This window comes from Astyanax mexicanus, unplaced genomic scaffold, assembly GCF_023375975.1.
Source record: "Astyanax mexicanus isolate ESR-SI-001 unplaced genomic scaffold, AstMex3_surface scaffold_39, whole genome shotgun sequence".
NCBI classification, from domain to species: domain Eukaryota; kingdom Metazoa; phylum Chordata; class Actinopteri; order Characiformes; family Acestrorhamphidae; genus Astyanax; species Astyanax mexicanus.
The window spans coordinates 788,243-800,797 of NW_026040049.1; the positions used below are offsets into that span (position 1 = coordinate 788,243).

Below are 12,555 nucleotides of genomic sequence, written 5' to 3' on the forward strand. Positions count from 1 at the left end.
CATCCTGCAGATCCATGTGTTGCTGATTTCTCTCCTGCAGAACTTCCAGCTGATAGCAGCAGCATTTTTCAGCAGGATAATGTTCACCCACACACAGCAAGGGTTTCCCAGGAACACAGTCTCCACCAGATTACAGCACTTCCTCGTCCTGCAGATCTCCAGATTTATCACCAATCCAGCATTTATGGAGCAGCTGGGACTCAACCTACGAGTGTAGAGCTACAGGATCTACAGGCCCAGCTGTAGCAACATCTGTGGGTAAATGTGCTGCAGGATCCATACAGAACCTGTAGAACCTCCAAACCCAACCCTCTCAATCTCATCTTATATCCAGGATAGAGGAACCAACAGAGTCCTAGACAGAACCTACTTTAACTTAAAAATATATCCGTGTAAAAAGGAGGATACTGAGGATGTGTTATATAATATCAGAGGATTAAAATCTATATCTGCAGCACTGAGGAGATCTGGTTCTGTAATATGAGCAAGCAGATCATTATTGTACATATTGCTTACTTTTTTGATCTTATCAATCCCTTAGATGTTAGAATGTAACATTTTATTTGTTTATTGTTTATTGTATCAAGAACAAATTGAGGTGATGGTTACATATCTTCATTTAAAACAAATTGGACCAATAAAGTTAATGTACAACTGAAAAAGGTTCTGTAAGGTATATGATGGAACTGATTTAATTGCTATGTAGAACCGTTTTTTAAAGTCTGCAGCATCAAAGGAAATAACAATACTTGAACATGAAGTTTAATGAAACCATCTGGACAAAAGTGGAAGTGGCTGAATATCATGTTATTTTTACAGTCTCCAGCTGCAGACCCTAGAACTGCTTAATAGCTCCTGGGATGGTGAAAAAGACGAAACCAAAACTTCCCATGAAGCACAGCTCTTTAGATGATGAGCGTCAATTTAGGATCTTTAACTGTTCAGAGCGATGTCAGATACAGATCACATTAAAACAAAAAATTAGATTTGTGATGCATCCACCTGCTGTGTAAACAAAGTCTTAATACCAGTAGTAGCACTAGACTTTGTCTCCAAAAGATCTACCCTTTAATTTCCCATGTTGAAAAGCTTAAACCGAAGAGCTGCAGTAGAGTCTGGGCAGTGGAAGTGCTGATTCAGTGCTGTGGTTGTTCTGGGGGCTGTTGCTTCATGGTGGTTAGCTGCTATCCTGTGACCATGTTTCCTCATTATTGCTGCAGAAGGTTTACATGATGTTTAGAACACTTTGTTTTTCAGAGCGTTGCTTCTGCATTTTGAGTTTGGTAAATACTTGGTTACCTTAGCAGCTTCCATCTTCCAGCTGACCATCTTTCTGAACAACCAGGACCAATCTTCTGACAATTAGCACAAGACTAGTAAATACGCATTATCAGATAACTGGTCCTGCTTGTTTAGAAGAATGGTGCTAAATGTCACAAGATTGGCCAGTCATGTCCAGCTATTGACCAATCATGACCAGTCTTTGACCAATCAGATGTAGCATTCTGACCAATGAGGATAAGTATTCTGACCAGTCATAACCAGTCTTTTAACCAATCAGGTGTACCATTCTGACCAATCAGGACAAGTTTTCTAACCAGTCATAACCAGTGTTTTGACCAATTAGGTCCAGCATTGTGGCCAGTCATAACCAGTCTTGTGTCCAATCAGGTGTAGCATTCTAACCAAATAGGACCAGTCTTCTAACCAATCATGCCTAATCTTTTATCCAGTCATCACCAGTCTTTTGACCAGTCAGGAACAACCTTCTATCCAGTCAGGACAAGTCTTCTGACCAATCATGTCCAACCAAGACATGCCTAATAACAGTCCGATAGTGTATTCATGATCATTTGGTGTAATAAATTCAGAATTCTGCTTCTGTTCTCCACCCCTCTCCACGGTTCTAACAGGGAAACAATATCTAGAACCTGCTCACTCACAATTACTCTGTTTACAGCTTAACTGCTGTAATATTTCTGCAACATTCCGCTTTAAATATTGGCATTAAGCTTTGTCTAAACCAGTCCTAATGATGTTGAAATGGGTGTGAACTGGGTAAACTGGTCTGACTGGTCTAATGCAAACTTTGCTTAAGACAGTGGTTCTCCTTTTAGACCTTTAGATCTCTCATGTGTATTATTATTATTATTATTATTATTGCTGCTCTTATTATTATACCACTTTAGTTTTTTCATGTTTTTGTTTTGTGTTTTGTTACTTTTTGTCGCCACCTTGTGGTGAGGAGGTGGAACAGTACAAGAAAGACAAACCAGGAGAGTTTATTCATCATTTAATTTCATCATCAGTACCCTATACGACACATGTGATACACATGTGTTTCACAGATGATACACGGGTGATACACAGGTTGACACGTGTTATACACAGGAGATACACGGGTAAAACACATGTGATATTTATGTCGTACACATGTGACACATGTGATGTAAACATAGGTGATACCCCGGTGGTACAAAGGTGTTAACACAGGTAAAACACAGTTGATGCACAGGTGATGTACAGGGGATACTGTCCAGTTTCTTCATTTAAAACATCACAATAACTTCTAAAGTGCAACACACCTTCAGTAAACATTAATATAAAAATCCAGGTACAAGGTACAGCAGGTGTTTCTAATAAACTGGCCAGTGAGTGGAAGCACAAGGTAGTAGGTAGGTGTTTCTACTAAAGTGGCCACAGTGAGGGGCAGTAAAAGTTAGGAAGGTGTTTCTAATAAATTGGCCAATGAGAGGAAACACAGGGTAGTAGGTAGGTGTTTCTAACAAAGTGGCCATTGTGAGGGTCAGTAAAAGTTAGGAAAGTGTTTCTAATAAAGTGGCCGTATCTAAGGCACTTTATTACGAGCAGTCTGTGGGTTCCTTCAGTTCTCTGTTGAACATTACATTTGAATCTGCTTCATTAACAGGCGTGAGATGAGTCCGTCATTTGGTGGCGCTGTTTGGCTGATTATCAGCCTCGGTTGACGGCGGCGAGTACGGCCCAGATGATCTCCTCGGTGGGGTTGGTGGCCTTTCCGCTGTGTTGGTTGGCGTTGGTCTCCAGCATGTCCCGAGCTCGCTGGCCAGCGGTTACGTACTGGGCGTCAGGCAGTGCGGCCAGAGCTTTTTCCAGAACGTCGCCGCCGTGGGCCAGAACCAGCAGGGCGAGGGTCCGGCGGGGCAGCCGGTGCGGGTCATTCGTCCAGCGATCCAAAAGACTGGCCTGTAGGAAAGTTCAGAAATACTGGTCTTTGTGTTCGCTTCAAACAAACTACTTTTTTCTGATTTCAGGATGCACTAATAAAGGACTACGGTCTGTAAACAGTGTGTGCTGTAGGGTAATACTGACCTGCAGTTTTTGGAGCAGTCGTTCTTTCTCCTTCTCGTTGGCAAGGGGGTGGGTGGTCATGTCGAACAGGAAGAAGTTCTGCTTGTCGGTGGTCAGGACGCCCTTCTCCACCAAACTCTTCGCCAGGCGCTCGCGAACCTGCGGCAGCTGGAAGTGCATCTTCATAGGATTCCACGTTTCACCTTAACAACAAAACAACATACATGATACACACTCACGGTGAACTTTAACACACATTTCACATATCTGTGTTCAGGTTGCTATATAATTGTCATTATTATCATTATTGTATTCTAAATAACATGTTAGAAGTACAGGGGATGGACAATGAAACTGAAACACCTGTCATCATGTTAGTGTGGGATTTTAGGTTTCATGTCTAAATTGGAGCAGCCTGGTGTCCAATCTTCATTAATTGCACATTGCACCAGTAAGAGCAGAGAGTGAAGGTTCAATTAGCAGGGTAAGAGCACAGTTTTGGTGCACTCCTTTGTGATGCATGAAGAGCCACGGTATCCAGGGTAATGTCAGCATACCACCAAGAAGGACCAACCACATCCAACAGGATTAACTGTGGACGCTGTAAGAGGAAGCTGTCTGAAAGGGATGTTCGGGTGCTAACCCGGATTGTATCCAAAAAACATAAAACCACGGCTGATCAAATCACGCAGAATTCAATGTGCACCTCAACTCTCCTGTTTCCACCAGAACTGTCCGTCACCACAATCAATTATTGTGCTCTAAAACCAGGTGTTTCAGTTTCATTCTCCAACCCCTGTACATATGCAATACAACAGAGGGAAGAAGCAGTGTTCATTTTGTTCATATTGGTGCATGTTCTCTTATAGGTTTGGTTTAGTTTTGAGTTTGGTTTGGTTCAGTTGGTTTAGTTTAAATAGAGTTGGTTCAGTTCAGATAGTCCCAACCTAACTGGTGGTTCGGTTTGGATTGGGATTTGGATGGTTTGGAATGGAATCCATCCCATCTATTTCCAAAACAACCAAATCCCAACTCAACCAAATCCAACCAAATCCCAACCCTGGGTTCAGTTAGTTTGGGATTTGGTAGGGCTGGGTTGGAATGGGATCTGTCCCATCTGTTCTGAACCTAACCAAATCCCAACCCAATTCCAGTCCAATCCCAGTGGTTTGTTTTGGGATTGGCTTGGCTTGGTTTAGCTTGGCTTGATTAGGTTTGGCCTGGCTTGGCCTGCTTAGCCATACTTACTGTTAAGCATTAATAAACTTTTAATGTTTTAGTGTTTGGGTGGAAATGGACAGTAATTGCTGAGTTACCTGTGAGCAGGTCGATCCAGCTAGACACTGTTTCTGCAGGCTGAGTGTTCTTAATGTGCTTCAGTGCTTCATCCAGCAGAGTATCACCTGTAGGAGCATCTGATTTAACCATCACCTAAAAACACACACACACACATAGAGGTTTTACACGGAATCAAATTTATTTGACACTAGAGCCTCCTTTCAGTTAAAGAACAGTTTTACCTGATAACTGTAGGTGTGTTTACCTTGCGCTCCAGCAGGGGTTTCCTCCTCATGCTCTGGGGCTGCAGGTGTATTCTACCTCTCAGAGCCAGTTCCACCAGCATCGCACCTCTCAGAGCAGACGAGATACAGTCGTTCCAGAACGACGTATAACCCTGTAACACACACACACACACACACAGACACACACACACTCCTTACACATCTCCAGCGCTCAGTCAGTTCAGTTCAGTCAATTAAACAGTAACCAGGATGTTTACTCTGTACACAGCAAGAGTCTGACGACACCCGGCGGACACTCACGTCTGATCAGAAACAGCATCCTGTACACTTTCTCAATCACACAACCTCACCTGCACACACCTGTCCAGACCTGCCACCTGTTCCCCCGGGACAGTACCGTCCCACAGCCCTGATCACACTCTGCTGACCATCAGCAGCATTTACTGACCCTCAGTCAGTGGCTCTGAAACACACCGCCGCAGAATACTCACAAGATTCAACTTAATACATCTTTACTGATTTAAACAGCAGCAGAGCTTCTGAATATATCTACACTGATGGGCGTGGTGTTCTGGAAATGAGGTGTGTTCAGATACATTTCTGGAGTTTTTCTTGTTTATCTTGGTAACAGAAAACACAGGAGCTCCACTGACTGAATACAACCTAGACAGACGCCAACAGTCAGACGTTCATCGCTATCTCGGTAACACAGGCGCCGTGCCGAGCCGAGCGTACACCCCCACTTATTACACACACATGAACACACAGCAGCACAAACCCAACTTTCACATCAACAATAAACAGAATAGTAAATAAAATAACATTGCTGTTCCCGTAAATGAGCTGCTGGAGCTCCTTCACAGCGTCAACCAGCAGCTCAGTTTCCTCTGCTGAGAAGAGTTTGTTGAACACGTCCAGGTAGCTGCACCGTTAAAATAGCAATCCACCAAAGACAGAGCTCACCTGATCTACTCTTAGAGAGAATGATGAGCAAGAGACACTCTGATTGGTTTATTTTTTAACATTATGCCCAAAATTAAACACCCATGATTAATAAAAGGAATTAATGTATAAGTTTTGCGCTTTGTCGAGCCGCACACGGTGTACTTTTCCCGTCGTTACGATAGCAAAGACATACTGATTACGCCCTAAATCAAGCTGCTCGGTGCACGGCTCAACTATAGATCACTAAAGTAGGGTCCATGTACTGAGTACTGAGTACTGTTCTCCTCGTGTAATAGCCTTTGCCCTGGTGTCTCCGCCCGGCTCCTGAGGCTGTGCTGGGAGACACTCAAACCTTATGGCAGCAGGTTGTATAGATTGTGACATCCTGGAGAAGCTGGAAATACTTGTGCAAATACTTGTGCATCTGAAAGGGCTGTAGGTACTGCTGCCTCGTGCTGCCAGTAGTGATCAAGACAATAGAAAATCACAGAACTAGAGAAGAATCAGTGACCAGTGAGAATTAGTTATACTGTGAGAATTAAGTTTTCCCTTTATTTTTTTACAGAATAATTTTTGCCATATACTTGTTTGCAGGACTTGTTTGTGCTATAGGCTTGTGTTTGCTGTTGACCTCTTTGTTATAGACTTAGTATGGCCATATAATCATTTCTGCTATATACTAATTTCTGTTACAGATTCTTTCTGGTATAGTCGTGTTACTGTTATAGACAAGCTTCTGCTATATACTGATTTCTGTTATAGACTTGTTTCTGCTATAGACTAAATTCTACTATAGACTCATTTCTATTATAGACTTGTTTCTGCTATAGAATCATTCCTGTTACAGACTAGTTTCTGTAATAGACTTGTTTCTACTATATACTGATTTCTGTTATAGACTTGTTTCTGTAATAGACTTGTTTCTACTATATACTCTTTTCTGTTATAGACTTGTTTCTACTATAGACATAATTATCTTATATACTTGTTTCTGCTATAGACTAATTTCTGTTATAGACTCATTTCTATTATAGACATGTTTCTGTTATATATTGATTTCTGTTATATACCTGTTTCTGCTATAGGATCATATCTTTTATAAAATTGTTTCTGTAATACACTTGTTTCTGCTATAGACTAATTTATGTTATAGACTTTCTTATATAGACTTGTTTCTACTTTATACTCATTACTGTTACACTTTTTTCTACTATAGACATAATTCTCTAATAGACTTGTTTCTGCTATTGACTCATTTCTTTTATAGACTCTTTCTGCTATAGACTTGTTTCTGTTATAGATTCATTTCTTTCATAGACTCTTTCTGCTATAGATTGTTTCTGTTATAGAAGTGTTTTTGTAATAGACTCATCTCTTTCTGCCATAGACTTGTTTATGTTACAGATTTGTTTCTGCTATGGACTTGTGTTTGCCATTGAATTGTTTCTACTATATACTCATTTCTGTTATAGACTTGTTTCTGCTATAGACTCGTTTCTATAGTAGACTCCTTCTGTTATAGACTTGTTTCTGCTATAGAAATGTTTCTGTTATACACTTGTGTTTGCCATATACTAGTTGTTACTGAATTGTTATTGCTATATACCCTTTTTTAATGACTTGTATTTGCTCTATACAAGTTTCTGCAATTGACTTATTTGTCCTATACACTTGTTTTAGATATAATGTTTTCGGCAATATACTTGTTTCTGTTAGATTCATTTTTTATATAGATTTGTTTCTGATATAAATGTATTCTTCTAGTATTATATAGTTTTTAGTGTTTATATACCTCTTTGTCCTTCAGTCCCAGCAGCAGTATTTCCTCCATCAGAGTGAGTCTCAGTTCTTTACCATCTCCATCCTCCTCTTCATCTGTCCCTCTACCCTTCTGTTTCTCCTCCTCCTCATCCTGACTCCGCCTCTCAGTGGGCGTGTCTACACGCCGACTCCGCTTCGTCAGAGTGGTCATCCCACTGCTCTCTGATCCTAATACAGATCAATAATAAAACTATTACTCTATAAACACTCTTAATAAACACTCCTACACACTAGAATAGGATATATTAGACTATAAACACCCTCAATAAACACTCCTACACACTAGAATAGGATATATTAGACTATAAACACCCTCAATAAACACTCCTATACACTAGAATAGGAGATATTAGTCTATAAACACCCTCAATAAACACTCCTATACACTAGAATATGAGATATTAGTCTATGAACACCCTCAATAAACACTCCTATACACTAGAATAGGAGATATTAGACTATGAACACCCTCAATAAACACTCCTATACACTAGAATAGGAGATATTACTCTATAAACACCCTCAATAAACACTCCTACACACTAGAATAGGATATATTAGACTATAAACACCCTCAATAAACACTCCTATACACTAGAATAGGAGATATTAGTCTATAAACACGCTCAATAAACACTCCTATACACTAGAATAGGAGATATTAGTCTCTAAACACCCTCAATAAACACTCCTATACACTAGAATAGGAGATATTACTCTATAAACACCCTCAATAAACACTCCTATACACTAGAATAGGAGATATTACTCTATAAACACCCTCAATAAACACTCCTATACACTAGAATAGGAGATATTAGACTATAAACACCCTCAATAAACACTCCTATACACTAGAATAGGAGATATTAGTCTATAAACACGCCCAATAAACACTCCTATACACTAGAATAGGAGATATTAATCTATAAACACCCTCAATAAACACTCCTATACACAAGAATAGGAGATATTAGTAAATAAACACCCTCTATAAACACTTCTATACACTAAAACAGGAGATATTAGTGCATAAACACCCTCAATAAACACTCCTATACACAAGAATAGGAGATATTAGTAAATAAACACCCTCTATAAACACTCCTATACACTAGAATAGGAGATATTAGTACATAAACACCCTCTATAAACACTTCTATACACTAGAATAGGAGATATTAGTCTATAAACACCATCAATAAACACTCCTATACACTAGAATAGGAGATATTAGTCCATTAAGAACGTATTACCTGAGCTCCAGCAGTAAATCAGCAGTCTGTTCTTTACTGGCTGGTAAAGATCTGAGCACCTGTAGGAGGACCTGTCTGTCTGACGTCGCCGGGGTTCCGTCAGTAAATAATGTACCTGGTTCTACCTGTTTTTCTTCTTCTTCTTTTTCTTTGTAAGATCTGATCAGATCTGCTGCTCTGAATGGTGTAAATCTGCTTCAGGGAACCTGTTTGTGTGGTTTAAAAGGTTTAGTGGGCGGAGTCCACACCTTACCCCACATACTTACACAAAACTCAGGTAAGCTGCTCACCTGGAACACATGCAGATATCCTACTCACCTGTGAAATATATACACAAACTCTGCTCACCTGTACAGACACAGGTAATATTCTCACCTGTAAAAACACAGGTAATATGCTAACCTATAAAGACACAGGTAATATGCTAACCTAAAAAGACACAGGTAATATTCTCACCTGTACAGACACAGGTAATATTCTCACCTTTAAACACACAGGAAAAAGTCTCATCTATAAAGACACAGGTAATTTTCTCATCTATAAAGGCACAGGTAATATTATCACCTGTAAAGACAAAGGTAATATTTTCACCTATAAAGACACAGGTAATATTTTCACCTATAAAGACACAGGTAATTTTATCACCTGTAAAGACACAGGTAATATTATCACCTGTAAAGACACAGGTAATATTTTCACCTCTAAAGACACAGGCTATTTGCTTATCTGTAAACACACAGGTATTATTCTTACCTCTAAAGGCACAGGTAATATTCTCACCTGTAAAGACACAGGTAATATTCTCACATTTTCTAATAATGTAATTAATCATTGTATTATAATGTAAAATCTGTTAATCTGTAGAAAGAGATACCTGTATTACAGGTGATTACAGGTAAATCAGGTATTGTTTCAGGTAGAAGAGCGCCCCCATGGGGCAGTTCCACTGAAGCACTAATTCAGCACTGACCCTCAGCTGATATTAACTTTTTATTCTTTCATCTCCATTCATCTGTAGTTCCTCCACCCACCCCACTATTCCTCCATTCATTCATCTGTTTCTACAATCACGTGTCCACATCTTTAGTCCTCTGTTCCTTTATCAGTCTACTCTTCTGTTCCCCCATTTATTAATCTATCTATCTATCTATCTATCTATCTATCTGTCTGTCTGTCTGTCTGTCTGTCTGTCTGTCTGTCTGTCTGTCTGTCTGTCTGATATCACCTATATAACGCTCATATCTTTAGTATTTCTATTTAAGCATAACATTAAAAAGTTTACTGCTTGATAAGAATCGTAACTGGGAATTCTAAGTGTAATAATTACAGAATTCGGCTTTATGCTGTAGTGAGGGGGCGGAGCCTGGATCACGCTTAACACTGAATTAGCATGTGCTCGCTGTGTTATTACACTAATAAAATATTTCTAAAGCATGTTAACATTGTGTTTTTAATTTCTTTAAATCTTCAAAATGTGTTGGAATTTAATACTAAAACTGTTATAAATGCTGCTACTATTACTACTAATACTAATATTAATATAACTGAACTATTAAAGGTAAAGGTGTTTATTCTGGTTATTGATAGATCAGGGGTGGGTTTCCCGAAAGCTTCGTAATGCTAAGAACTTCGTTAACTCGTACTTAAGATTGATCGTTAATTAAAGAGTGTTTCCCAAACCCGTGCGTAACTAAAGTACTACGTAAACTCGCTCGCAGATTAACGAGTGCCCTCACCCTGTCGTTATTCTTAACGTTCTACTTAAAGAGCTTTCTGCTTGCAGTTCACCAACTTAAACACCAGGGACCGCCAATTTTGAGGAAGAAAAATGATCATTTCCGCGGTTGAAGCAATTATATTGTGTTACTATTAATTATAATAAATGATATTATTATATAATTATTATTATATTATATTATATTATAATGCCAACTTTGTCTGTGGCTTGTAGTCTAACTGGGCATATTGGAAATGAACAATCAAACCCACGAATACATTATTAAAATCCAGATTCCTGCAGATGATGCTCACGGTTTAAACAAAGCTGCAAAGTCTCCATGTTCGTGGATTCTGTAATCAGGCTGTTACTGTACCATTCACACACTTATATACACTTCCCACCAGCCCGGGAATTACAGCACAATACAATATATTTCCATGCTATTGGTAAAATCCCTGGTACTGTAGGTCCGGTGCAGGGACGCCTGCGGTGTCTTTAATCACACCTACACGTACTGTAAAGGGTATCGGTGAATGTGCAGGTAATATTTAATATTATTCCTTATTCAGGCAAACTCTGGGGTGTGTCAGCTCACAAATATATAAATACCAGTCAAAAGTTGGACACGTCTCATTCAATGTTTTTATTTTTATTTTTTTTAATGTACTTTACATTGTAGATTAATATTAAACCCATGAAAACTATTAATTGACGCATATGGAATTATCTAGTAAATAAAAAGGTGCATGGCCTACACAATCCCCTGACCTAAACCCAACTCAGATGGTGATTTAGGATGAGCTGGAGCTTTACAGAGTGTATAAAGTATAAAACATACTCCTGTTGGTTTTAATATATATATATATATATATATATATATATATATATATTAACATACATATATGTATTATTATATTATTTTTATATTATTAATAATTATAATAATAATAAAATAATATTACTATTAATAATATTAGTATAATATCTATTAATATAATATATATTAACAATAATATTTTTAAAGAAGTAATAAAAAAATAATGTTTTAAAATAGATTAGATTTTCGAGTATTTATTTAGTCATATGTATCTTTAGGAGTATTTTATTAATGCCAAAGTACATCCTTTTGTAATTTAAATTTCAGAATATGTATAATGTTGATGATTAAAACACATTTCTACGTTTTTAGGGTGTAATAGTGAATAAATACTGCATATTGTCAGTGTTGAATCGATATTTGTGGATCGATTGAGCGCGCTGTTTCGGGGGAGGAGTCAACAAAGACGTTCTTTAACCTTGTTCGTTAATTTTCACTTTGCGAAGCTCTTTGGGAAACACTCGCAGAACTGGCTCGTTCTTTACTCACGTCATTCGTTAGTTCGTCCGTTATTCGCTAAATGATACTTTGGACCAACCTAAAAAAAACTCTATTTTTTTTACATCTAAATACATTAGTTGTTTTACTTAAATTTAGGATTTACTTAGAAATTATATACATATTTTTTATTTATATCTATGATTTAGTTAGAATCCAACATTATGATTCAAAATAAATTATTATATTATTTAACCCAAGTACCAAAAAACTATAAAACAAATAAAAAAGATGATTTATAATAAATACCCTTTTTTTTTTTTTACACTTTTTTAAATCTGGAAAACCCTATTAATTTTAAATAAAGTCATGTATAGTTTTACCCTTGAATAAATTAATGAAATCAATTACCTTACCTTTAATTCTGTTTTTTTATAAACATTTTATAAACATTCTATAATTTCCTTTTCAACCAAAATGCATTATTTATGTATATATTTTCACATATATAGTCACAATTACAAAACCCATTAAACTAGGTTAAAATAACTTAAAATAACTTAATATTAATATTCTAATGTTGAGTAAAGATTTAAGATGAAAATGCGTTTTTTAAAAGTTAAGTTTCTAATCAGACTTTTATTC

At 37.7% G+C, this 12,555-nt stretch overlaps 1 protein-coding gene across 2 annotated transcripts; it reads right to left on the bottom strand.

Annotated features, from left to right (window-relative positions):
- Positions 1-2,276: 2,276 nt before the first annotated feature.
- Positions 2,277-9,032, bottom strand: golph3l (golgi phosphoprotein 3-like). Of its 2 annotated transcripts, none has more exons than XM_049473547.1 (6): positions 8,876-9,032; positions 7,591-7,781; positions 4,874-5,005; positions 4,647-4,761; positions 3,352-3,533; positions 2,277-3,225 (listed from the first exon to the last, which is right to left on the bottom strand). In XM_049473547.1, exons 2-6 carry the CDS (start codon positions 7,768-7,770, stop codon positions 2,974-2,976), a joined length of 861 nt encoding a protein of 286 aa, XP_049329504.1. In that variant the 5' UTR covers positions 7,771-7,781; positions 8,876-9,032; the 3' UTR covers positions 2,277-2,973. The 2 variants fall into 2 exon arrangements, with proteins under 2 accessions (XP_049329504.1, XP_049329503.1); XM_049473546.1 differs by having other exon boundaries at positions 7,591-7,787.
- Positions 9,033-12,555: the final 3,523 nt, after the last annotated feature.